Consider the following 27,819-nt stretch of genomic DNA (forward strand, 5'->3'; position numbering starts at 1 on the left):
TATGAAAACCAATTATATTTTTCCTTAAGGCTATTACTTAGAAGAACTTTGGTTGTATTAACTATTATATGACAGTTCACTTAATCATAAAAAAAACTTTATTCATCTTTTTAGTATAATTGAAGCCTGAATTTAATATGACTTATTAAACTTTGTTTTTTAAAGAGTTTGGATTCTGACAAGCCCACGGAACCAATAAAAAGATCTCCTCTTCGCCAGGAAACAAACATGGCCAATTTTTCTTATCGTTTCTCCATATACAACTTGAATGGTAAGATGTAATTGGAAATAAAATGTAAAACAGTGTATTAAGTTATATAATGTGGAAATAATGCAGTAACAATCACAAATAGCTCAATATTAAAACCATATATGCATAACTTGAGTTCTTATATTTCTTGATTTGTACATTTTATTACTAATTCAAATCATCACAGAAAAAAACAAACTGGAACATAACTAAAATAGTTTTCTAGTTGAGTTATTAATAATTGACAAAGTACATACTCAGGTAGAATCCTACAACAAACTTAATTGCATTGTTGTATTTTCACTGGAATAAAGTCCAGTGAAAGTGAAATTACTTGTTATTAATTTAAAACCAGCTCCTCTGGCCTTTATTTAATGAACTCTACCTAGTCAGCTTTTAGTTCTTGGAACTGACATTTCAATCTGTAATTTTTTTAGGGCTTACCATTTCTCTTTTTATGCCCTCAGATCTTTAGGTATTAACATCTCCACCAGGGCAGTGGTCATATTAACAACTTAGAGCCTCTGGTAAAACATTGCATGGGGGATGTGGTTAAAACCATGGAACATACAATTTTTCCATTATTTTTATCTTTCAACTCATAATTTTATTCTCCTCTGATTACTACAAATCTTAAAATGTTAGAAATCCTGTATTTGATAGGCATTAGGCCCAATAGGATGAATTTTTTTGCTTTTTCCCCTGGCATTTATAATAGAATGTATAAATTCTAATTCATTGTGCTCTGGAAACATCATGCATGTTGTTCATTGCAGAAGCTCTGAATCAGGGAGAAACCGTGGATCTGGATGCCCTAATGGCCGATCTTTGCTCAATAGAGCAGGAGCTCAGCAGTATTGGTGCAGGAAATAGTAAGCGTCAAATCACAGAAACAAAAGCCACTCAGAAGTTACCTGCTAGCCGACATACATCAAAACATGGCACCTTGAAAGGACTGTCTTCTTCGTCTAATAGGATAACTAAACCGTCTCATGCCAACTACTCCCTGGATGACATCACTGCACAGTTAGAACAGGCCTCCTTGAGCATGGATGAGGCTGCTCAGCAGTCTGTACTAGAAGATACTAAGTCCTTAGTAACTAATCAGCACAGGAGAACAGCATCAGCGGGCACAGTGAGTGATGCTGAAGTACGCTCTATTAGTAACTCCTCTCGTTCAAGCATCACTTCTGCAGCCTCTAGCATGGACTCTTTGGATATTGATAAAGTAACACGCCCTCAAGAACTGGATTTGACACAGCAGGGGCAGCCAATTACTGAGGTAAGTGGATGGAACTTTCTTCCCTGGTATTTCAGTATTAAAATAAGGAAGAAATTACATTTTTGAAATGCAGTTCTAATCAACTTTCCTGCTTTTTCTACATTTAAAGTTTGTCAAGAATACCTCTGAGCTAAGCTTTAAAAACAGACTACAGAATATATTACCAGATATAGCAGTGTCATAAAGATGATTAAGAAGAGATTTAGTTTCTTCAGTTTTATTCATGTAACTATTTGAAGTCCTTAAATTAATGTCAGTTGTATTACATGATTAAAAAACTTGAAATATAATTTATATTTAATGATATTTTGTAAAGTTATGATAGCTATTAAGCTGATAATAATTGCTTTCTAATATGTGTTTATTACAAAATAACCATTTGAGAAAATGACTCATATCCCCATTATAATTCTCCCAGATTCTAGCTCTCAGGGTTTACTCCATTTTATTGTCAAAGAGTCGGTGTGATGTAGTGAAAAGAGCCACTGGGCTTGGAATTGGAAAACTTGGTTCCAAGTGTTTCACTACCCATCAGACCTACAGGAGTTATTCAATCTTTGTGAACTTCAATTTCTCATAAGTAAGGTGGAGCTAATGGTACATGGTCTACCTTCCTCATACGGTGGTTCAGAGAATCAGGTGATATAATATGCACGAACAGATTCTAAAAGATGAAGTTTTTCTGGATGTGATGGGGTGAGGGTAAGGAATGGCTCTGTGATAAAATAAGTTTAGTAAAAGCTGAGCTTGATGAAGGTGAATTCTTTATTGAGTTTTTTTCATCAAGGAGAAGGCAATTTTGTTATAAGGTAGCAGCAAGAAAGAAGAAAACCTATGGGGCAGAATAAAGCCAGCCTTCCATTCAGTTTATATATATAGTGCTCTCTAATACAGGGTAAAATAATGTATATTAATCAATACTAAGGTAAAATCTTACAAAACATTGTTTAAGGAACCGCAGAGAAATTCATAATTTACACCTGTCACTCAACATTATTGATTTCCCCCCCCATTGATTTAATTCATTAGGTTAATTTCCATCAGTCAGTAACTCTTGGTATCCACTAGTACTTTGTTCTAGGCACTGTGGAGCACAAAAGAAGCATGCATCATGGTGGTTTGGAGATAAATTTAAGTTTTATTGCTTGTAAAGAAAGTTAGCGAATGACATCAAAGAGTAAACTTTCATTTATTTAAAATGAAACTTTTCTAAGCAGTATATATTCTATAGAGAACTTGAAAACTTATTTCTACCTTGTGATACCTGGGTGTTATATTTAGCACCAGCTACTTAGCATGCATCACTTTTATCTTTTAGACTTACCTGTTGGGATGTGAGCAATATTTTATTAGGGATGAGCTTGCTTGGTTGTTCTGTGTTTTGTATGTTGATATTCCTTCTTTCCAATCAGATTATTTTGAGTTGGGTCAGAATGCATGAGGACAGGTTGTGAACTAATTAAGAATCTTGGTGTGTATGTGTGTGTTTCCATCTGTAAAATACACTCATTATAAAGTTCACTCTGTAAAGTATACTCATTCATTATAAGTAACAATTGAAGAGCAAATAAAGTAAAAAGTGAAGTCTTCTAGCAAACACTTCACACAGTATCTAGTGGTATCCATGGGCAACGATACCATGGTATAATATTTCAATGGTATATATTCAATGGTATAATATTTAATATAAGACTTTAGTGTAAGGTTTGGTGATTGGTGAGTAAAAAGCAAGGAAAAGGAGTTAAAAGTCTTCTCTATCCAGCCTGTTCTTTTGCCTTGCCCAGGTGGGTAGAAAAGTGGTTTAACAAATCTGGAACTTGTTTCCATGCACTTTTTTTTGGATCTAGTCTGTTCCAATTCAAACCAAGAAAACTAAGGGAGGCTTGCTAGATCCCAAACCTGTGTATCAAATTACCACCAGACTCAAATACAATTTTTTAAAAAATACTTTAATTAGTTTTGCATGCATGGAGTTAAAGAGTCATATAGTTCTAGGGACTTCCCTGTTGGCACAGCAATTAAGAATCCACCTGCCAATGCAGGGGACAGGGTTCAAGCCCTGGTCTGGGAAGATCCCACATGCCGCAGAGCAACTAAGCCTGTGCATCACAACTACTGAGCCTGCGCTCTAGAGCCCACGAGCCACAACTACTGAAGCCTGCGGCGTGCTCTGCAACAAGAGAAGCCACCGCAATGAGAAGCCTGTGCACCGCAACGAAGAGTAGCCCCCCTCGCCTCAACTAGTTAAAGCCGGCACACAGCAACAAAGACCCAATGCAGCCAAAAATTTAAAAAAATAATAAATAAATTAATTTAAAAAACAGTCATATAGTTCTAAAGAGACTTGTTACCAAAAAAACTTTGCTACACATGCACATGCACACTCATGCACCCTGTATTCTGCTTGCAGAGGTAAGTGCTTTCTACTCTTTTAGCTGATTCTTAGTGTATTTACCTATCATTAAATCTATAAGTATATCGCTATTTCTTGATTTTTTTTTGCAGTTGTATGTATTACCTACTGTCTTCTCACTTTGGAAATTAGGATATAGTGCTCCTTAGACAGTTTCCCTCTTTTCTCCCCTCCCATTCCCCCATCCTTCGAATATATTTTGGTTGGGTAACTATTCAGTGTTTATATTATCATGACTGTATACATGCAGTTTACGGCTAAACTGTATATACTTCTGTTACATTTCCTTTTGGGGACATTACCTCTTGCTTTTCCTGGAATTAAGAATTGTCTTTAGATTTCAAAATAGCTTTTTGTATGTTTATCACTACTTCTACTCCAAACTTTCTCCCAGTTGATTAAATCTCTTACTTGGTTTGAACAAAATTGGTGTTTATTAATTTCATCTTCTTAAAATTCTTCTTTGTCTTTTGTACTCTTTATTCTAGTATCATTCTTAGGTCTTTTCTCTCAGGTGGGTAAGCTTCTCCAGAGAAGATTCTTCCATTCCCCTGCATGGAGGGCATATGCTTGGCTGCCAGTGCTTTAGCACTCATTTGGGAAAGAAGTCATGGGATGTGGAGTGGTCCTCAACACAACCTTCCATTTAATCCTTTTAGGTCGAGGCTATTGACATCTGGGCTAGATAATTCTTTGTTGCGGGAGCTATCCTGTGCATTGTAGGATGTTTAGCAGCATCCCTGGCATCTACCCACTAGGTGCCAGTACTACATACATCCCTCCAGTTGTGACAACTAGAAATGTCTCCAGACATTGCTGCATGTTCCCTGTGAGGCAAAATTGCCCCCATCTGAGAATCACTGTGTAAGTAGAAAGGGTTAATAATAGCAGGTCTGAGCCCTTTTTTTCATGGGAAATGACCTTGGATTTTCCTTCTCCTGGCATTCTTTACTAGACACTTGATTAATGAATATATAACGTATCCAGGTAATATTGTTTACTGTAAATTGATGCTGATTGGTGAGTGCATATATGGATCAGGAAGACTGTGAGTGAACTATAGAAGCCTGTGAAAAGACACTGAACTTGACTCCTCTTGTGCAATGTGTGACTCTTATAGGTGAGCATAAACATATCCCTCCAGGGGCCCTGGAACCTACATTCATTGGCTGTTAAAATATGCTCCTGGTTCCTGTGGAGCATGAAGTCTCCCTAGGCCAGGGTGATTTCTGTACTTATTCACATGATCTCTTTCTCTTACAGCGGTGGGTCCAAAAAAGGCCCCTGGTGGGCTGTATAAACCCCTTCTGAAGATAGCATGCCTCATGCTAGCATGCTGTCTTTGTCTTTGTCTTTCTGCAGAACTAAATGAACCCGGTGCCAAGCTGTGGTCTTTGGGGTCCTATGAATGAATATCAGTCTGAACCTGAGACTGCTGCTGGTGGCAGGAAAGGAGGAAATCTGGGAATTAACTGCTTTCTTAAACATGCTTTCAACCAGTCCTGCTTTTAGTCCCACCTTCATTCACTTCTGATTCTGGAGTCATTTGAGGTCACAGGATGTAAATTGGGGTGCCCCTCTGCTTTTCTCCAGTGCTGGCTTAGCGATCAGCTTTCCTTGGGCCTGCTGAGTGTTGTTTTTTTTTTTTTTTTTACCACTCAGCCATATGCTTTCTAGCTTCCAAATTTTTGTCATGTCTTCTTATGAGTTTGTCTTTAAAACAGCAGCAACAACCAAACCCTTTATCTTTGTTTTCGTGAGATTTGGGGAGGGATTGGAACTACCTCATTGGCCATTCAGTCTCCTTTTCATGTCTACTGTCTCTTGACCTTGGAGTGCCCCAAGGGGCAGTCCTCAGACTACCTTTCTATCTGTATCTACTCCTTCTGTGATCTTACACACTGACAACTCCCACATTTTAATACCCTATCATTTTTCCCCCTACATCTTAGTCCCTCTAAAAACAATGGTTCTCAACTGGGAGCTGTTTTGTCCCCCAGAGGACGTTTTTGGTTGTCAGTGATAGATGCTCCTGGCATCTGGTGGGTAGGGGCCAGGGGTGCTGCTAAAATCCTGCAGTGCACAGGACAGCCTCCACAGCAAACAAGTATCCGACCCAAAATAGTGCCAAGATTGAGGAGCCATGTTCTAAATCAGGTGGCATCGGTCACTCACTGTCAGCAAGATGGCAATTACACTGTGTTGTGTGAAGCTGTCTGTTGACAGTTTCTGATAAAGATCAAGAAATACCAGCACTAAATCATCTTAGATTCAAGGGAATACACGTTTCTTTAGCCAGCGCCTCTCCCCTGAACTCCAGGCTCATGCATCCTATTTCTAATCCATATCTCTATTTGGTTATCTAATAGGTAACTCAGATTTAACTGGTCTAAAACTGAAGCCCTGCTTTTTTTCTCCCAAACTTATTCCTCCCGCAGTCTTCTCCACCTCAGTTAATGGCTATTCTGTCCCTCCAGTTCATCAAGCAAAACCCTTGGAGTCTTTATCTCCTTCTCTTTTTTTTTCCCCCACCCTGCTTCCAATCCAGCAGCCAGTTCTGTTGCCTTAACTTCAGATTATATCCAGAATTTGATCACTTCTCACCACCTTCACTGCCACCAAGCCAACCCTGTCTTGATACAGATTTTTGCAATAGCCTCCCGATTAGTCTTCTGTGTTCACCGTTCCCTTAACAGTCTGTTATCCACATGGCAGCCAGAGTGGTCCTATTAAAGGTAAGTCAGATCTTGCCCCTCCTCCTTTCAAACCCAAAGGCTTTGTATCTTACTCAGTATAAAACCAAAACCCCTACAGTGGCCTGCAGGGCCTTACCAGATCTGCTTTCCTGTTGCCTGCTCCTGTATTCCTTTCTTTCCTCCCTCCCTTACTCTGCCAGCCGTACTGCCTCCCAGTTGTTCATTGCCAGAAGTCAGAGCTTGCCTCAGAGCCTTTTCGCTTGTCCCCCTGCCTGGATGCCCTTCCCTGTGATAGTACCCCTTTACTACCTTTAGGGATTTGCTCAAATGTCACTTTCCCAGTGAGGCCTTCTGTGATCACCCTGTTTTAAAATTGAACTCCTCTTCCTCTGCCCTGTGATACTTTTAATCTCCCTTTTCTGCTTTATATTTCTCTTTATTTTATCACCATTTAAAATACTATATATTTTACTTTAAAAAATAAATTATTTATGTATGTATGTATGTATGTATGTTTGGCTGCGTTGGGTCTTCATTGCTGCATACAGGCTTTCTCTAGTTGCGGCAAGCAGGGGCTACTCTTCATTGTGGTGCGCGGGCTTCTCATTGCAGTGTCTTCTCTTGTTGTGGAGCATGGGCTCTAGGGGCACGGGCTTCAGTAGTTGTGGCATGCGGGCTCAGTAGTTGTGGCTCGCGGGTTTAGAGCACAGGCTCAGTAGTTGCGGCGCACAGGCTTACTTGCTCCGCAGCATGTGGGATCTTCCCAGACCAGGGCTTGAACCCGTGTCCCCTGCATTGGCAGGTGGATTCTTAACTACTGTGCCACCAGGGAAGTCCTTTACTTCTTTTATTTTGCTCATCTGTCTTCTCCCACTTGAATGTGAGCTCCAGGAGGAGAGGAATTTTTTGAAAAACTTCTTTGATTCCTGATGTGTCTTTAACACCTAGAACATTATTTGGCTCGTAAGAAGCAGTCAGATGTTTGAATGAGCATTTAAATATATGCACATGTTCAATCCATCTTTGTCTAGAAGTCTTGCACTCTAAAATTATCAGCAATTATTTTCTTTCAAGATGGTGGACGGAGTGCCATGAGTGAAGTAATATGTAAAAATTCTGATAGTGAAACTTTTTTTTTAGACACCACTAAGTTCTTTAGAGGAAGTAATTATACCTGTTTTAAGAAACCTAGGACGGAATAGTTACTTGCACTGAAGTTTGGTGATACAAATACCAGTTGGAAAAATCAATTTGAGATTGGTACTATTTCATCTTGGGGATGTGGGTATTCAAACTGCCCATTCAAAAATAAATAATTCTGTGGCTTATCTCTCTGCCTCCTTGCTCTCTGAAGCCAGCAGGGATAGGCACAGTATAATTTCACATCAGGGAGAGTATGTCTTTTTCCCCTCCTTTCTCTTTCTTGACTTTTGTTGAAATACTGTGCTTCCAGGCACTTCACATATGTTTATTTCATTTAAGCCTCCCGCTATCCCTTTGGTACGGGCATTATTCCAAAGAAGAGATTAAGTAGGTCAAATAACTGGGAAGTCTATATTTGATTTCCAAAACTACAACATTTGCCTCGCAACTTTTATCAATATCTTAAAAATAAAGTGAAGTTGATTATCAAAAATGATTATTCCCTGAATGTTAAAGAATGCTTTAAGCATAAAAATATTTTCCATGGATAAACGTAAAAATGAATTACAGAATAATTTTAGTATTCTTTTTTTCTCCCGTTGCGGAGCACAGGCTCCGGACGCGCAGGCTCAGCGGCCATGGCTCACTGGCCCAGCTGCTCTGTGGCATGTGGGATCTTCCCGAGCCGGGGCATGAACCCGTGTCCCCTGCATTGGCAGGCGGACTCTCAACCACTGCGCCACCAGGGAAGCCCCTAGTTAGTATTCTTATGAAATCTATCAGTAATGTTCACTTGCTAAGTTTTTAAAATTAGAATTCATTGTAGTTGAAGTAAATTAGGGCTCTTTATATCTAAAGCAATGTGAAATAAATGTTGCAGCTGACTTGCTGGTACCTTTTATTCACATTAACTGATAAAACAATACTTTTTAATAAGACAGCAGTTTTAAAATTTAAATAGTAATTTCATGTTATAAATTTTATATAAAGTAGGGTCTACTGATAAAAAGCTTAGTGCTAAAATATACCTGTATGTTTATTTTCTGGTGGGATTTAATGATTCCTCTGAATTTGGAATTTAATACACAAAAATGTGTTTTTAAAATGAAAATGCTTTTAGAAGCTTTTACTGAAGTTTATGGTAGATTCAAAAAGTTTTGCTGAATCCTTAAGAATGTTTGATGATCGTATTATAAATATTTTGATAGGGCCTTCCCTGGTGGCGCAGTGGTTGAGAGTCCACCTGCCGATGCAGGGGACAAGGGTTCGTGCCCCGGTCCAGGAAGATCCCACATGCCGCGGAGCGGTTAGGCCCGTGAGCCATGGCCGCTGAGCCTGCGCGTCTGGAGCCTGTGCTCCGCAACGGGAGAGGCCACAACAGTGAGAGGCCCGCATACCGCAAACAAACAAACAAATAAATAAATAAATATTTTGATAGGAAAAATTCCCTAAATATCTGAGCTACTAAAACTTTTTAGTGTTATATATTTTTTCCTTATGTATATAGGGTTTTTTAAATGAAATATTTCATGGATACACCATTATAACTTGTGATACGCAAACACAGCATATCATAGCTTCAGTGCAATTCCTTTACTTCTTTTACTTTCCCAAACTGTTTCAGGAATTAATGTGTGCAGAAATTTTGAGGTATTGGAAAGAAAACAGCAATTGTGTTGTAATATCAGGTAGCATTGGCATTGAAGCCCCAAATTATTCTTAGAAGACAACCTTTTGCTCTGAAATATTAACCAGGTGGGAGCACAGGGCTTTCTGAAACTTTAAGAGCCCTACATATCTAAAAGATGGGGGTTAGTAATTATTACAGCTACATTTCACCTAAAATTCTAGTGGCTATGTTGCTACATCTCACTGAAATGTATTCACGTGTACCAAGTTGGTGTTTAATTCTAGATTTCACTGGCCTAGTGAGATTAATAGAAGGAATAGGTATCAGATGAAAGAAGAACTGAAGGTGAAAGCCAGGGGAAAAGCCTGGTCATCACTCATAGACACTTTTCAGACACACCACCCAGTCAACACTGGCATATATGCCCTGATCCTTATTGTGTGGGTTTCTTAGAAATATATGCATTGTCCTTGAGGAAGTGAAAAAGCATCTTTATTTGGTTTTAGGTCCGTTTTGTTTTTCTTTTCTGTTTTGTTTTGTGTTGGGAGAGCTGGTAAAGGCCGTTATACTGGCTATATAATGGCCAGTTACATATCTAGGAGAGGAATAAACGGAAGAGGGGGAAAAAGAGAAAATAATATCAGCTACTATATTGAGTGCTTATTCTGTGTTGGGCATTGTGCTTTACATACTTAACACACTGAATCTGTGCAGTGCCTTGTGGAATAGGTACCATTACCTCCATTTTACAATGAAAGGAACTAAGGCAGAGTGACTAAATAACTTTCCCAAGGGTTTGAACCCAGACAGTCTGGTTATAGAGCTCATACAGCAATACCTTGCTGTTTCATCACAGAATTGAAGGAGGATCAAGACAAGGCTCGACTGGCCAGTGCTTCTCAGATCCAGACCTAGAGACAGAACTACATGGGCAGTAGAAAAAAGGCAAAGAGATTTATGCAGTAACATCCCCATCTTGTGGTGTTTTAGTATATTCCCGAATATATTGTTAAAATTTAACAGCTACAGGCTAGCTCTAATCTAAATGAATTGAGGCTTAAATGAAATTCAGATGATGGCTAGTGGTTTCCCACTTTTGATATAATAGTAATGTAATTATTACTCATTAGTGTTTATAGCAACTTTTGGAGATAAATGCTGTCATTACACCATTTTACACATGAGGAAACAAGTTAAATAATAAGCCCAGAGTCACATTGCCAGGAAACGACTGAGCTGGGGCTTGAAACAGGCCCTCCGGCCGCAGGGTCTGGATTCTTAACCATCATGCTATATTTATTTTTAATATTTGCGAAGAGCACATACACATATCAGTAAGAGATGATTAACGTTTTATTGAAGCATTAATGTGTGTTCACAAACCTCCGCTTTCTTGCAGTTGTTATCTAAGGTGTGAGCTACCAAAACGAAGTGTTTCATTTTGTAACCATGGTTTTGGTAGAAGGTCATTTCTTGATTATGGTTGGGCTCCTGTGTTCAGATCAATGCTTCTCTATACATCCTCCCCCCACAAAATTCTGGCTCATAAATGGTACTTTTAACACGTTACAGATTCAGTTCAAGAAAGCAGTGATCCATAACTTGCTTTGCAGAGATTTGTGGAGAGTTTTGGAGAGATTGATAGAGAACGTGATAGCTTTATAACAAAAGAAAGTTTTTGAAACTGAGAAGGTATGGAGCAAAATTTGTGTGCAGAATTGACCTTCACATTCACTTCTCTTATGTGTTTTGAGCACAGCTTTTAGATTTATGAAAGCAGTGATGAAGAAAAGATAAAAATTAGATTTGGGAAGATAACTTTTTTGTAGTATTTAAATATTTTATGGAAATGGAACCTATTTAACATTAAATAAATGATTTCTATCATTGCATAATCCCTTTTCATCTTTATTAAGGTAACAACATTTAATCTTTGTTTGCATATGTACTGTTTTCTATTGTCTTTGTTACTTCCCATATGTATATTCATTTTTGGTAAGGATATGTTGAATTTTAATAATATAATGTTCCATCATACTGTTTAACATGGCATATAGGCAGCCATCTCTTGTTGAACACCTTGGATTGTGATTTTTTTTTTTAACTAATCAGTAAGTGTTTAGAAATATGGTGGGAGCTTGTGTGAGATTGAGCCTAGAGAGAATATATATTTTTTAAACTTTTTATTTTGAAATAATGTCAAATTTACAAAAATTTGAAAGAATAGTACAAAGAACTCATGAAACTCTTTACTCATGTTCACTAATTTTTAATGTTTTGCCATACTTTATTATTTTTTATGTATATACATTTTTTTCCTGAACCATTTGAGAGTGGGTTGCATTTATCATGCCTTTTTAGCTCTTAATACTTAAGTCTTTATTTCCTAAAAATGAGGATAATGGCATTATAGATTTGATAGGCCTCCCATTGATGCAGTGATTGACACAGTGCTATAGGATATGTTGACTGAGAAAATGTATAGAGGGGAAAGCAAAAACAGTCTTGATCTGGCCAAGCAAGTGACATGAAGGCCAAGAAGTAATAGTTATTCATACATTCCATAAATATTGGAGCACCTAGACACTGTGTCGGGCTGTAAGGGATAAAACGGTGAACATAATACGCAATGTCCTTAGGAGATTATAATTTATTGTCTGAGGAGAGGGGTGTCAATACAGACAACCAAATAAGCAATTTTAGTACACTGAGGAAAGTACTATAATAGGAAGGACAGAAACCTTGGTTAAAAGGTCATTGATGACTTTGAGAATGAATTACAGAATGCATTACAACTCAAAGGATGAAGACTTTGGAGAAGAAACGTGGATGCTAGATTGCAGGGAATTAAGGGATAAGTGCAAGAGGTACACCGTAGCTGAATTCAAAAGTAAAAAATAATGAAAGTAAAAACTAATAGTTTAACAAGAGGAGGGTGCCCAGAAGAATTGAATATTTTTCTGTCCTTCTCAGCCCCAGTAAGCTAGACCAGTAGAGTATCAGAGATTGAGATATTAGAAGGGGAATGAGTGGGATCTAGGACATGGTTAGCTTTGGAGGGGAAAAAAGGGTATTTACTCATATAGCAGTGGAGAGAAGGATGAGAATATGGGTGTAGTTGTAGGACACATTTTAGGGCTGAAGATCCTCATGATAAATGCGATTTTCTTAGAAATGGAAGGAAGTGAGGTCATAGGAAGAGGTTGAAGGATGAAACCAGGCAGTTGCAGAAGTTGGAAACTGCTTGTTCCCTCTAAGAACAAGCTTCGAGGGAATGACTTAGAGGAGAAGAGATCAAGAGCACTGCCAAAGAACAGTTAAGGCCCAGTTGGGGTTCCGTATGAATTGGTACTGGACACACTGTTTCTGTGTAGTTCTCCGATAGAGCTCTACTGTCCAGAAGGAGAGTGAGGTTATCCTTAAATTATCAAGCGTTAGGATCATCTGGTTCTTACCTTTTCTATTTTTGCACAGTATAATGAGGTGCATGCAACTTTTCATTACTATTTTGTTTCAGTGATTCATTTCAGTGATCTTTTTCTCTTCCTGCATGATAATGAGAACTGCCCTTTTCCACCTCCTTTACCTGTCATGTTCTTCCTTCCTGCATTTTCACAGCATGCTATTTCTCTGAGATGTCCCAGCAAGCAGGCCAAGCATCATACTGACTTCACAGAAGAACAGGCTGAGCTGACACCTGTAAGTTCTGTAACCATGTCCATTGGGACTACTTAAATTTTATCAGCAAAGAGAAATGCATTCTCTAGAACTCCTGATCGTGAAACCTTGTCATATATCTCAATTTTTTGAACACAAACAAAGCTTAATAAATAAGCAGAAACAAAGGAGCAACTGTATAATACAGTACCATTGAATATTAAAACTCATGGTAAGATTATGTTGGTGGTTGTATATCTGGTATAGAGAAATTTTATATCAGAACCTTTTTTATTCTTAAGCTAAGGGCTTCTGTAAATTTCTCAAGATTTTACTAAATTTAGCTGTTCTTCAGAATGGGGATATCAAGTGTAATGACTCTTCTGCACTGATGCTTAACAGAAGACCTAATTTCTTCAGAAATGCATCCTCTGGTCAGTGGTTGACAAACCTGGATGCTTCAGAGCTGCGCTGTTCCATACGGTAGCCACTAGCCACATGAGGCTATTAAGCACTTCAAATGTTAATCCAAATTGAGATGTGCTATAAAGATAAAAACACATACTGGATTTTGAAGACTTATTATGAAAAAAGAATGTAAAATAAAAGATGCTAATATTCATTTATTTCATCATTTTCTTTTTACTTTTTTAAAAAAGTGCTTACTAGAAAACTTTAAATTACATTTGTAGTTCATATTATATTTCCATTAGACAGTGCTGCTTCAGAGTCATCTATGAAGCGTTAAAAAAAAAAAAAAATCCCCGACCCCCACGCAGTTGAATCAGATTCCCTCTGACCTTCCCTTCTCCCCTCCTTCCCTTCCTCCCTCCCTTCCTTCCTTCCTATCCTTTAAAAATACTGGTAGTAACCCAGTGAATTGATTCCACAACCCACTAATGGGTTATATCCTGCTTAGTGAAAAACACTTCTCCAACCTTACCTTTGGCCCCTCCCCTACATTCTTAAGCATCAGCCACTCATACTGTAATATTTGCATTGTCATCTACTTGTCTCTTCTGCCCAGGCAGCAGTTCTCAGTCCTTTCAGTCCCAATACCCCTATCTTATAACAAATAATTTATAACACTACTTTTACTATCCCAAATGAAATTCATAGATAATATAACTTACCTACATACCTGTTTTTTTTTTTAGTGAATTTAATGCCCTAACACCTAGTATGAAGGAGAAATAGCCAAAAATAATTTATAATATTATAATGTATCTGTTTCAGGTTTTAAATTATTGGCCATTTAAAAACTGTATTAAAAGACACAATGAGATAGTCAAATCCTATACCTATTTATAATTAAGAACTTTGGATTTAAGAAAAGTGAGATCAGAAGGCATTTTTACAGGAAAAACAAAGCAGAAATATGGGTGGACCCAGAATTAAAACATGTTATAGCACATAATAGCAGACAAAACGTTCCTGTATATGGTAATTTTAAAAAGGGAAATAACCTTAAATGAAGTAGGGATAATGTGCTGACACAATTTATAGATTGCCAAAGAAAAGAAAATGGTGAAGTACAAAATTCTTGCAAATAAGATGATGCTTATTTATAATTGTAGTGACAAAATTATTCCCTGCCTTGTAGTGTGGGATGAGGTGATAAAATGATTTTTATATTTGACTTTTTACATTACAGATTTCTCATTGTGCTATATTTTAAATAATTCTGAAAGATAGAGTAATTGAAATATTTTAAAATAATCTGTGTTAATGAAACTCAGTGAAATTCCTGCCTTTCATGTCTTTTCATTAATTTAACAGTATCTGGTTCTTAATTCTGTTAAAAGGAATATCAACTCTCTCCTGTCATTTATTTGCATGTGACAGAGTGCACACTGATACTACCAGTTCTCATATTGGCAAATCTTACTTCAAGCTGGGTTTCCATTGGTGAAATGATTTTCCAACATAATGAATAATTCTTGGTAAATGTTGAACGGGAATTAAGTGCAGGCTTCCCTCAATTTATTTTACATGGTAAATAGCATTCCTGGAAGAGTCACTGAATATCAAAATTATATAGAAATACTTTGTTCTTATGTGTAAAATGGAGTTACTGAGTTCTAAACTCAGATTGTTATCAACAGGAATTCCCATCTATAATACGGGCATTAAAAATTCATGTGTGATGTGGGACTTGTTATTATATGACATTGTCCCATGCTTGCAGGGCATCTAGCATTTCTGACTTCCCTCCTCATAAATACCAGTAATGCCCCCTCCTCCTCATTGTGACGGCCCCAAATATCCCCAACTTTTTATGAAATGCCTCCTTGAGGGAAGCACCACCCAAGTTGAGAACCACTGATATCTCCCTTTGCTCCGTCTCTACCCTCCACCCCACCCACAGCTGCCTCCTGCTCATCCTCCAGGACTCTAGGCTTTTTCAGAAATACTTTGCTGAGCCCCTGATTTGGGGTTAGGCACTGTCTCTACCTCTTACTTGCTCCTGTACCACTTAACATACTGTATTATAGTTGTCAGTTATCTCCCGATTAGACTCTAAACTCTGTGAGAGCAGGGAGTGCCTTTGCTTCTCCAGTGCCTGGCATGGTTCCAGGTTCAACGTTGAATAAATAGTGAATAAATAAAAAAAGGAGGGAAATAGACGCGAGAGAGAAAATGGGCTAATACACCAGTGAAATGGATTAAAAATAGGCTACTGACTTTGTGTTGTTAGTGGTAAATGAAAGAAAATATAAGAAGGCCCTATTTAAATGAAGCTATATGCATTTTTGTTACGAGCCACGTGCACCAAGACTGAGGCTGCTTTAACAGTGCGCCCAGAACACTGTGTCTTTCCCTTTTCTCAGTCCTCCACCTGCACACCACTCTCCTCGTCCCTCTCGCATCTTTCTCCTGTAACCAGATCTCGGCCACCAGCACCTCCCTCCTGAGCAATTCTAGAGAACTGTGTGACGGGCGCCAGTAGGGGAAGGAAGATAAGGCATTTATTGAAGGAAGGTGTTAACTGCTTCTGGTTTCTAGATTTTCATGTTTTTCTGCTACAAATACCTGTAGCTTAGAGGGAACGGGGAGCCCTGGCCAGTGGTTAAGCAGTGCATGGCTGAGTGACTGTCCCAAACACAAAGGGGTTTATGATCTTGTTCAGCTACTGCTTGTAGTCTCATTTTTTTTAGATGTGGCGTTTTGGGGGGTCACCAACCATAATGATTATCCTCTTTTTATTTTAAGGTATTTAAACCTTTCAGTATTTTAAAATCAGTAACTTCTACTTCTGGGTCTTTAAACAAATACAGTTAGGTAATATTGTTTCTTACTGATCAGATATAGATTTTTTTAGTGATTTGAAGTCTTGAGGTGATTTGAGTTTGCAGACTGATTGAGAAAATTTTGTAGATCTTTTTTTAAGTTTAAACTTGAATTTAATGTCTAGAATTATATTTACCAAAGAATAGTTTGTTTCAGTGGCCTCAAGCAGACCTTTTTTTTAATTTGAAAAATAATTATCTGAATATAGATATTCTACTCATTTGGGGGATCTTTATCTGAGAAAGTAACTTTTATGAGTAAGATAAATAGGACTAGGTTTTCAAGAAATTATTTTCTATATGTTCTACATAATTACATAAGAATATGTTTTTCCCATTATATATGAAAAATGAATGGGAGTAAGAGCAATGAAAGTTATAGTTGCTCTTTTTAATTGTCCTCAGTTTTCTTCCTGTTCTTAGCTGATTGCTAACCTCAAATTAAATTGAATTTTCAGAAATTTCTGCTTACCTGACGTTTTTATAGGTGAGCCAACTAATCTTTACCTTCAGGGGATTATACCATCTAGGTAAATGAGGACCTAGAGATAATTTTCTCCGTTCTTATTATTGTTTGACCTTTTAGTGCTAATATTGATGAAAATGTCCAGTTTTTGTTTTAAATCTTAGGGGGTTTTTTGTTTGTTTGTTTTGTTTTTTTGTTCTCCTCCCCCCCCCAGGAGTAGGTGAAAGGGGCAGGTATGCTTATAAGGTTCTTCCTGAACTAAAAGCTAAAAAAAAAAAAATACAGGCAGTGACATACAATATAGCAAACCCAACTCAACATAGTGCAGATATGAGCAAAGATTAAGTTAATTTTATTTTCTGTAACAGTGTTTTAATTTTGAAGTAGTGTATCTTGTTATCTGTGACAATGAACTTTATGAGAGTAGGTGCTGTTCTAGTATTTCTCTCCAAAAAATTTGTTTCTCAAGAATAACTTGGGGCTTCCCTGGTGGCGCAGTGGTTGAGAATCTGCCTGCCAATGCAGGGGACACGGGTTCGAGCCCTGGTCTGGGAAGATCCCACATGCCGCGGAGCAACTAGTCCCGTGAACCACAATTACTGAGCCTGCGCATCTGGAGCCTGTGCTCTGCAACGAGAGGCCGTGATAGTGAGAGGCCCGCGCACCGCAATGAGGAGTGGCCCCCACTTGCCGCAACTAGAGAAAACCCTCGCATAGAAACGAAGAGCCAACACAGCCATAAATAAATAACTAAATAAATAAAATTAAAAAAAAACCATGTGTTTTTAAATAAAAAAAAAAGAATAACTTGATATATACTTAGATTTATAAAATATAATATTATAGAATACTTTCTATAACTCCACTCAGCTGTGCCATGCATTGTTTTAAATGGTGGCTAGTAACTACATAATATTAAAAAATAAATACTAACAGAATTATTTAGGGATAAGCAAGTCTGAATTACACATATATCAAAATAGCAGCAATTTATACTATATGAGTTTAATAAATACAATTGCAAAAGCATAACTTACAATGTGTTACTAAAAAGGTTTTAATGGGGAAGAGGACAGTTAGGGACTATGTTATTCAGAAATAATTTTTATGAAAATATACGAATTGAATTAATTTAAGGGAAAACACTTCATAATATTTTGTTTATATCATTCATTTGCTATACAAGTCCTTTACTTGGGCAACACAGTACTGTTAATACTGATATAATGAGTGAATTAATAAAATTTTACTGAAAACACGTGATACCCTTAGGCAAAATATTTATGGACATTTTTCCTCTTGGTGTGGCTATCATTGATTTGGTCAGAAATACTTGCAGAAGTTTTAAAACTGAGGAAGGAATAGGGATAGTCATTCGTCTTTGACACCTGTTTATTTGTGCTGTGTGCACAGCACTCACAAGCACAGCCCTAAATGACAAATTGCTCTGTGATCTTTGCAGGGTGTGATCCATTTTCCCAGAGCTGAGGGGTCAGCAAGAGTGGGCTAGGGCATGCCTACTGGCAAAGGTGGTGTCTTTCCCTCCCCCTCCTTTTCTTTTTCTTTTTTTTAATTTGGTCATATTTCACTGAGTTTAGGTAAAATATGAAATTAATGGTAGAGAATCATTCTTGCTTTGTCAACGTTATATTTTAAACACATGGAACCTCCACTGACTTCTATTGCCTTTTTTGTTTGTTTTTCTCTCTTTTTCTGCACAAGCACTCCTATCTGGACAGGGAAACCTCCCTTCTTCTGAGAAACATTGCAGGAAAACCTTCTCATTTGCTGACCAAGGTGATACTTCTTCTTCCACCTGCATGTAAATATTTATTGCCTTATAGGTAGAATGTAATTTCTGTTTTTGACTGTGCTCTCAGATTTCTCAGGTTGTGCTTTCTTATTTTTGCATCTTTGTTCTTAATAGAGGTATTTTTTTCTCTTACTGAAGGTAATTATTTACTGATCTTAATAACTATCAGAAAATAGAGTAGAAAATATTTTCAGTAACTTTCACTAGTTTTTAACTTTCGTAAATACCTGACAGCCTGCCCAAGTGTGTTGCACTTTTTCTAGTTTAATATTGTATTTCATTTTGAAGTCTGAAAATCATTGCTTAATTTTAACTTACTTCTAATGGTCATCCATGCTGTGAGTTACTTTAGCAAACTTTGTTTTTTAATTTTTGTTTATATTATCAATGCCTCATTTAATTAAACATTTATTTATATAAACAGAATCTTACTTTACATTAGTTTAATCAAATTGGAAGAGAAGGCTGCAATTTAAATTTCTCAGTTCTCTGCCCTCAGAATGGTTTGAATCAGTCCAGCTGGATTTTCATTGGGCTGGCATTTTACAACAATTTAAAATCACTTAGCCACTGTCATCATTAACTCAGGAAGAACAGAATAGGGAAGCTGAATAGCTTTCTACCTCCTCACAAGTCACGTTTTTATTTTGTTATTTTATTTAAATAATGTTAAATTCAAGCATGTCAGACTTGGTTATAGATAGTTTCTGAAGAATATACAAAGTAATTATGGTTTTATACAAAGTAATTATGGTTTATGTCTCTAAGTTTTTATTACTGTCAGAGGTTTTCTTTAAAAAATTATTTCTTCTTAACTTTATAAACCTGTGAAAGAAGATGGTAAAGCTAAAATTAAAATCTCCATGAATAACAGCTCAAAAAGAAGACTCAAGAATCAGCAATAAAACCCTTTCTTTTGCTTGAGTTTCTCTCCTTAAAGGAGATCTAGGAATAGGGTAGAAACAGCTTAAAGATGAGGGAAATTTAGAAATCTTAAGCACATGGTAGCCATGTACTTTATAACCAGAGAAAAATTCTTCCCTTTTTCTTAGCTCTTCCTTCTCTGTTCACTGTCTCTCTGGAATCCACTCTCATAGCTTCAACTAGGATCTCCGTTATAGATCAGGTCTCTCTTCCTGAGAGGTCGCTGTCAGACATCTCCTGGAAGATGACCAGCACCTCCAGTTCTGCAGGTCTTCAGCTTCCTGAACCACACTCTCCCTGGGGCCTCACAATTTATATCTGTTTTCTTCTTTTGACACCTCTGTTTCTGTTCACAATGCTGCCACTCTCCCAGTGACCCAGGTTTGAGCCATCTGGTGCCTTTCTTCTTGTCACTTATTATCTCAGAGCTCTAATAAGCTTGTCATAATCTGTAGGATTGGTTGAGTTCACCCATCCATTTCATTCCCATTGCCACCACCCTAAAGCAGCCTCGTATTTTTTATTAGAGCCACGACTCTTGTCTCTATTTTTGCCTGTCCCTGTCCTCCAGTGCATTTTGTATACCGCTCTCAGATGAAGTGTAACATATTACCATTTCCACTGCCTATTTATTCAACAAATATTTGTTTAGTCATGTACTGTGTTAGGTGCTGGGATATACAATAATTTTATATGAAGTGGACATCGTCCCTGCCCTCAGCAGCTCACAGTCTATTTAGGAATATAGATAAAGAACGTTTACAAGCAAGCATGTAAACAAACTCTAAATCATATTTAGTGCTATGAAGGAAACAAGGTAAGTAATAGAGAATACTCGGGGGGAGGATTAGGGCTACATTTCCTTTAGATGGTAACATCAGCAAAGGCCCTTATAAGGGGTGACATTTAATGTAAAGCTTGAAGGATGAGAAGAAGCCAGCTTGAGGGTGAAGGGAAATGTTCCAAGTAGAGAGGTCCAGGGAGAAAAAAGCTTGGCATGTTTGAGAAGCTGAAGAAACATTATGTTGCTGGAGCCACAGTAGTTGAGTAGTTGAAGATACGAGTATCTTGATTGAGGTTTGGAGAGGTAGACAGGAATCAGATCATTCAAGGCACACTAAGGAGCTCCCCCCCCGCCACGCCCCGCCAAATGCAGTGAGAATCTATTGAAGAGAATAACTTCATTCAACAAATATTTCCTGAATACCTGTTATGTGCCAGACACTGTTTACAACCCTTGAGATATGGCGGTGAACAGAACAGAGTTCCTCTCACAGGGAGAGTAGGTGTTTGCAAGTTTGGAAAAAATGATGCGGGCAGTAACTTCTCATCTCCCTTTGCCCAAGAGATGTTGATACTCACTGCAGCGTCAGAGCCATCTCTACTCAGATCCAAGCGCTGGCATTACTGGTGTATGTGGCCAACATCTGACTCTAGCTACCTCTATATACTGCCCTGCTTTGATACAACAGGACATTTGATCAGGAAGGTGACTCAGTAGCATAGAAGCTAAACGTTTAGGGTGGAGTGGGGGATGGAGTCAAGGACGAGGTGGCAGAAATTCCCAGATAACCAGAGCCACAGGGACCTCTCGATGTCAGTGCCCTCTACCAGAGCACATGGCTGTTTTGAAGCTAAGTCGAGTTTATACCTCTTTCATACCACCTGTGTGGCAGTCTGGTTCCCCTTACCCAAAAGCATGGTGTTCCAGTTACTGACTCACCTCTGACCTGCACTTTTCCAAACTAGGACTTTGTAACACTCGGTAGTTAGAACACAGTAAAATGAACACAGTAACACTGCTTAGGCCAAGAATGCAAAAAGAATGCTTTGTTTGTTTCCATCACCAATCCAGTTGTCATTATATCACTGTTAATGAAATAACTACCCCATTATACAATTCTGAGCCAGGAGCCTCTGCAAAAAACAATGCCAACCTATTTCTTCTAGGAGCAGCATTAGTGCCAGCACAGGACTATTTTGCCATAAATGGGAGCAATGGGCAAAAGACACAGTGCTGATCTGATGCCCTTAAGTCTCTGGGTACCATTGGAAAGGCTTTCCCTGACCTCCTGAAATAGTAATGCATTTTTTTTCACTCTTTACTCCCTTAACCTGCTTTATTTTATTTTTTTTCATAGAACTGACCACTAACTAACTTGTCCCATACCTGTTTCTTTCTTGTCTCTCATTAAATGTAAGCTCCATGAGAGCAGGAACTGTATCCCCTGCACTCAAGCCCAAGCCTGCACAGTCTCGACAAACATCTGTCATGTAAAAGAATGGTCCTCTAGTGACCTTCAAGGTTTCAAGGACTGCTGTACTGTTAACCACCCTTTTCTTTGCTCAGAGAAGTTGTAAAAATGCTTTTATATTACTGAAAGGCTTTTATTTTTGATAAGCCGTTTTTATTTACTGTTATCCCCAAAGTATATGCTATAATCCTTAAGGACAAAAGGGACTGTGACGTGGTAGAAAGAGCAAGTGGTTATTCACTTGGTAACTGCCTGTATGATCTTTGAAAGATAAGGCTTTCTGGGCCTTAACTAGTGCAGTGGACATAATAATAATAATGCTAGCCCCTGCATTATTGAGAATTAGATGAGATACATGCCTTGTAATGTGTGACAAGTAGGTGTTCAGTTAATATTAGTTCTCTTCTTAGTGAGAGAATCTGTTTCGTGATTTCTTCAGGGGGAAGTAGACTAGTTGTTACTCTTATTATGTTGGCTCTAAGCAGTTTTATAGAATAGAACATTTTGTGGGCATTAAACTGTTCGTCACTCCAAATTTTCTTTGAATCATTTTAATTTACACAACTTTGTTGGAATCTGTGAAACAAACTTGACCTCAAAGAAACTGCTAACTACTCTTCAGCTCCTTAATCTCAATCCCATTGGTTCTGAACCCACAAAGCCTTAATAATTTCTTAGTTGAAGGAATTCACTAGCCAGTTCTTTGCAACTGTAACTCTTTCTGTAAGTATTCTTATTTTTACGCTGAAGAGAATGCTGTAACATGAAGAGAATGCTGTAACACTTTGTAACCACAGCATTGGCTTTCATTTAATCATAAGATCTTAACGGAGTTTTTGTCCTTTATGTAAATTTGAGGAGGCTTGGCATTTGATGGTTATTGATAGCCACACAGGAGTTTTTCAGGTGGAAAAATAGGTTGTCTCTTGCCCTTTTAAGGGAAGGGGTAGGAGAGAAAGTTAAGTTGTTATATGTGTGAGGTATCTTTTACTTATGTTAAGGATGGTTGTGAGACAAACAGTGTGAACAAAGGGATAGCCCAAAGATAAGGGGCAGAAAACTTAAGACCTGAGTTTGTCAACTTTAACCAACAGAAGAGAAGATGGGATGAATAAAGCTTTGTTCTTTGTATTAAACTTGGCCTGCAGACGTTGAACAGAGATTTGCATTGCCTAAATAAGTGAACTATTAGATGTCTTCTAAGTATATAATCTGAACACATCAGCAAAGATTTATTGACCTTTCCTGTATTGCACAGCACTCTGAGCTTAAAACAGTTTCTTCCTTTCTATGGTTGTTATGGTTAAAAGATATGATTCTAGCTTAAATATAGTAGATACAAGCCAACTTTCTGAGGAAGAGCTTATTACCCATGGGAAGTATAAAATACTATGAATCTTGCAATTTGATACAAATATTTTTATTTCAGTTTTGCTCCAGTGACATTCAAGATATTAGAGGTATTTTGATCAATTGTTTCTTCTAAAAGCTTCTAGCAGGGATTGATTATCCTTGCTAATAAACTGGAGAAGAATAAGCTAAAATTTGCCTAGGTTGAAATTAAGCGCACAGTTCTTAAATTCAAATTTGACCAATTTATGTATTTATTAAGAGCAGTATTTTGAGCAAATGGAAGAATAGCTGAGTTTGGTTGTTAAAATAGGCCCACCTGGCTGCTCTACATAAAAATGGTTTCTTATTGATGACAGGAAATCTAATTGGTTTAATGTATGTTAATTGGTTGTTTCTCTTGTTTCTTTAATCCTTTCTTCTTATGTGTCAACTTTTTAGCCTGTGGAGCAGAAACTGATCCGGGAGTTTAAATTAATCTTACAATTGAATGACTTTTTATGTCAGTGCTTCAAAAGATAGCAATGGTTGTATTCTATTGTATTTGGTAAATAATATCATAATAAGATGGGAGTATAAAAATACTGTTTTGGTGTTTATAACCAATATCAGAATGCTATATTTAAATTTTTATATTCCATTTTTGAATAGACTATTTTTTAAGAGCAGTGTTAGGTTCACAATAAAATTGAGAAGGAGGTACAGAGGTTTCCAATATACCGCTTGCCCTCACACGTACATAGCTTCCCCGTTATCCACATCCCCCACCAGAGTGGCACGTTTGTTATAATTGATGAACAAGTGTTGACCATTATTATCACCCAGAGTCCATAGTTTACATTAGGGTTCACTCTTGGTGGTGTACATTCTATGGCTTTGGACAAATGGGTAATGATGTGTAGCTATCATTATAGTATCCTACAGAGTAGTTTCACTCCCACAAAAATCCTCTGTACTCCACCTGTTCATCCCTCCCTCTCCCTAACCTCTGACAACCATTAATCTTTTTACTGTCTCCATAGTTTTACTTTTTCAGAATGTCATATAGTTGGAATCATACAATATGTAGCCTTTTCAGGTTGTCTTCTTTCACTTAGTCATATGCATTTAAGGTTCCTCCATGTCTTTTCAGGGCTTGATAGCTCATCTTTTTTTTTAAGCACTGAATAATATTCCATGGTCTGGATGTAGTACAGTTTATCCATTTGTCTACTGAAGGATATCTTGGTTGCTTCCAAGTTTTGGCAGTTATAAAGAAAGCTGCTCTAAGCATCTGTGGGCAGGTTTTTGGGTGGAGGTAAGTTTTCAGCTCATTTCGGTAGATATTAAGGAGCTTGATTACTGGATCATATTGTAAGAGCATGTTTAGTTTTGTAAGAAACCACCGAACTATCTCCTAAAGTGTCTGTACCCTTTTGCATTCCCACCAGCAAAGACTTGAGAGTTCCTGTTGCTCCACAACCTCACCAGCATTTCATGTTTTCAGTGTTTTGGATTTTGGCCATTCTAATATGTGTGTAGTGGTATATCGTTGCTTAAATTAAAACAACGATAGCAATTCTCTAATGACATGTGACATGAGCATCTTTTCACAGGCTATTTGCCATCTGTGTAAGCTTTGGTGAGTTCTGTTCAGGTTTTTGGCCCGGTTTTTAAATTGGGTTGTTCATTTTCTTGTTGAGCTTTAAAAGTTCTTCGTATATTTTGGATAATAGTCCTTTATCAGATGTGTCTGATAAATATTTCACAAATATTTTCTCCTAGTCTATGGCTTGTCTTCTCATTCTCTTGAATATTCTCTTTTTCTTAAAAATGTTTTTTGGCTTTGAGGAAATCTTCTAAACATTTTTTAACTTCTGCAGATTAATTATAATATCATAAAAGAATTCGGCCTTTTAGAAGCTCATGTTTATGTTCCAGATACACAAAGCATTGATACTATCAGTTTTTCCTCTTCAGACTTTGAGATTTAAATTTCCTTTTCAGAAATATGAAGTGAAATTCAAAATTATGTCTTGGTAAATTTTTCTTCTTTATAGCAGCCATTTATACCAATATAAGGATGCGGCAGATGAGCCATGAAGAACATACAATCATTATCCCATTGAGAAAACACTCATAAAACTTCTGCTTCCCTCTTTATCTTCCAAAATATGATGAAATAACTGATTTCATAAAAACCACTGGAAAATGCTAGTACTTAGAATTCCTATATAGAATAGTGCCCTACTCATCAGAAACACATAGGGTTTGGTAATTTAATAATGATTTTGTTTCTCTAAGACAGAACTCTAGAGGCTGAGAGTTTGGTTTTGTTTGTTTGTTTTTTTTGTTTTTGTTTTTTTTTTTGCGGTAGGCGGGCCTCTCACTGTTGTGGCCTTTCCCGTTGCGGAGCCTGGACGCGCAGGCTCAGCGGCCATGGCTCACGGGCCTAGCCGCTCTGGCATGTGGGATCTTCCCGGACCGGGCCACGAACCCGTGTCCCCTGCATCGGCAGGCAGACTCTCAACCACTGCGCCACCAGGGAAGCCCGAGGCTGAGAGTTTTAATGACAGTAGTCTAGTTTTCTCATTTTATAGCCTGCTTTAAAAAGAAAAAAATGTATCTTATGTTAAAATATACAGTCAACATATTTTATAATTCTGTAATTTGTTTATTTGCATAAAGGCGAGGTAGGATGATTTAATCTTTTAATCAGAGGAGTATATCTAAGAATCAAGTCTGATCTTACTCCTCTTCATTGTTAAAATGCAATTCTTTGTTCTGTGTCTAATTGGGTTTACAGATAGTATTTCCAGACCTTAGTTATTATGTTAATTCACTGACTGCTTTCACTGAAATGGATCACATTTCTGGCAAACAAACCCACTGTCCTTCCTAACCACTGTTTTCTTCTCTGTTCCACAGAGTAGTAAATACTAAGCTTGAAATGAGGGGAGTCAGCCTAGAGTGTGAAATGGAAAGAGAAGCAGTTAAAAAATAAGAAAGCCAACAGAATTTAGGAGAACAGGGAATAATCTGTTAAATGAATTGAGTTTTTGTTTTTGTGTTTTTGCCCTAGAAACTTCAGCTTTTTAACCAAGAATAACGCATGGATTGTGGTTTTTAATCACAGTCCAGAGCAGATGAAGTTTGGCTGATGTAAATAGGTTTCTCTCTCTCTTTTTTTTTAAAAGTCATATTAAGTAAAGAAATATATACTATGGCATTTTATGTTTTTCTTAGGTATTTTAGATATTTGCTAGAGCAACCAAAAGCTTAGAATTAAAAAGGAGTCCTTTATTATAAGCAAAGGTTTACTTACATGAGTCTTTTTCAATTGGAGATTAATGCTACAGTGTACTATGGCCTATTGCTGGAAAGGACAAGTAAGTACCAGTATTACAGTACTATATGTTGTTCTAGGAGAAAATAGGCAAATGTTTTAAGTATAGTTTTATTTTCTTACTACTTGTAATCTAAATTTTATAAAGTAGAAATTACTGTAAGTTAAATACTTGGAAAATTATATCTAGTATTTTAAGAACTTTTATCCATGAATTAATAAAAACAAAATTGCATTTAGAGACATGAGACATTGATTATATTGTGTGACTGTTCCAAAGCAGAGTAAAACCTAAGAATTTAATTCAGCCTCCTCTATTTGTATTTGTATATTAATATGAACATACCTACATTGTTCATTAAGTATTTTTGTATGGCTGCAAAGAGATAAATTGATACTGTTTTTTTGCTATTTTTATGATGATGATATGTTTTCAGTATAACAGGACAGAGCATTACTATGCAAAAAATTGCCTGTACTTTGGAGGGGGTATAAATTCAGAGTCACTGGCAGACCCACAGATACCCTCGTGTTTTCCCTATCCTGAAACCTGAAATTTATCTGCTTCAGATTGACAGTCAAGAATTAAACTGTTGCATTAAATTAAAATTAAATTACTACATCACTAGAATATGAAAATCTAGTCTTATTATAGGAGATCTTCAAGTCTGCATCTTAAAAAATGTTCCTTTATAATATGTCTGCTCTCACTTTGTGAACACGGTTATTTTTAAAATGTGTTCTATATAAGTGTGTGAAGTTATATTCTTACTGAAATTCAATTTTAGCAGCATCCTTAAGGATAAAAAGACTTCTCAAAAAATTCTCATCATTTTAGCATTAGTTTATCTGAAGTGCTTTGTGTTCACAGGAAGAACAGGCAGCAAAATTGAAAGCTGAGAAGATCAGAGTTGCCCTAGAGAAAATTAAAGAGGCACAAGTGAAAAAGGTGATATTTGGGCTTTTTCTTGGTTTGGGATTTTTATCTGTTTTACGGATTTATGAAGAATTGCCTTGTTTATGTAACGTAGCTCTAAGATGTAGCAAGCTATAGAGGGGTATTTCTTTCTAATACATTTTTCACATGTATTTTTTTGTGGATAAAATGCATTATAAAAGAAATACCTTTCTGGTTTTAAATTCTAAAAGGGTAAAACAAAATAGTCTTATTATTATAATCTTACCTGTTATTTTAATTTTTTAAAATGCATTAAATTTATTTAGTTAGGTTATCTAATACCTAATTTTAGAGTTTTTCTTGCATAATAAAGTCATTATTTGAGTTTTAATTTATATTTTAGCTAAGGACATTACTCAGAACATTA

At 37.1% G+C, this 27,819-nt stretch overlaps 1 protein-coding gene across 5 annotated transcripts in view; it reads left to right on the forward strand.

The window, feature by feature from the left end:
* Nucleotides 1-27,819, forward strand: part of RAPH1 (Ras association (RalGDS/AF-6) and pleckstrin homology domains 1) — a 95,963-nt gene that overhangs the window by 42,720 nt on the left and 25,424 nt on the right. For 2 of the 5 annotated variants that reach the window (XM_082630106.1, XM_082630110.1), the window contains exons 3-7: nt 166-271; nt 1,027-1,532; nt 13,033-13,113; nt 18,550-18,624; nt 27,366-27,443. In XM_082630106.1, the coding sequence (XP_082486232.1) occupies nt 166-271; nt 1,027-1,532; nt 13,033-13,113; nt 18,550-18,624; nt 27,366-27,443 (846 nt within the window). The remainder of the gene's footprint in view (nt 1-165; nt 272-1,026; nt 1,533-13,032; nt 13,114-18,549; nt 18,625-27,365; nt 27,444-27,819) is intronic. The other 3 variants (XM_082630108.1, XM_082630107.1, XM_082630109.1) reach the window with 3 other exon arrangements.

This window comes from Mesoplodon mirus (assembly GCF_964341445.2).
Source record: "Mesoplodon mirus genome assembly, chromosome: 8".
Lineage (NCBI taxonomy): Eukaryota > Metazoa > Chordata > Mammalia > Artiodactyla > Ziphiidae > Mesoplodon > Mesoplodon mirus.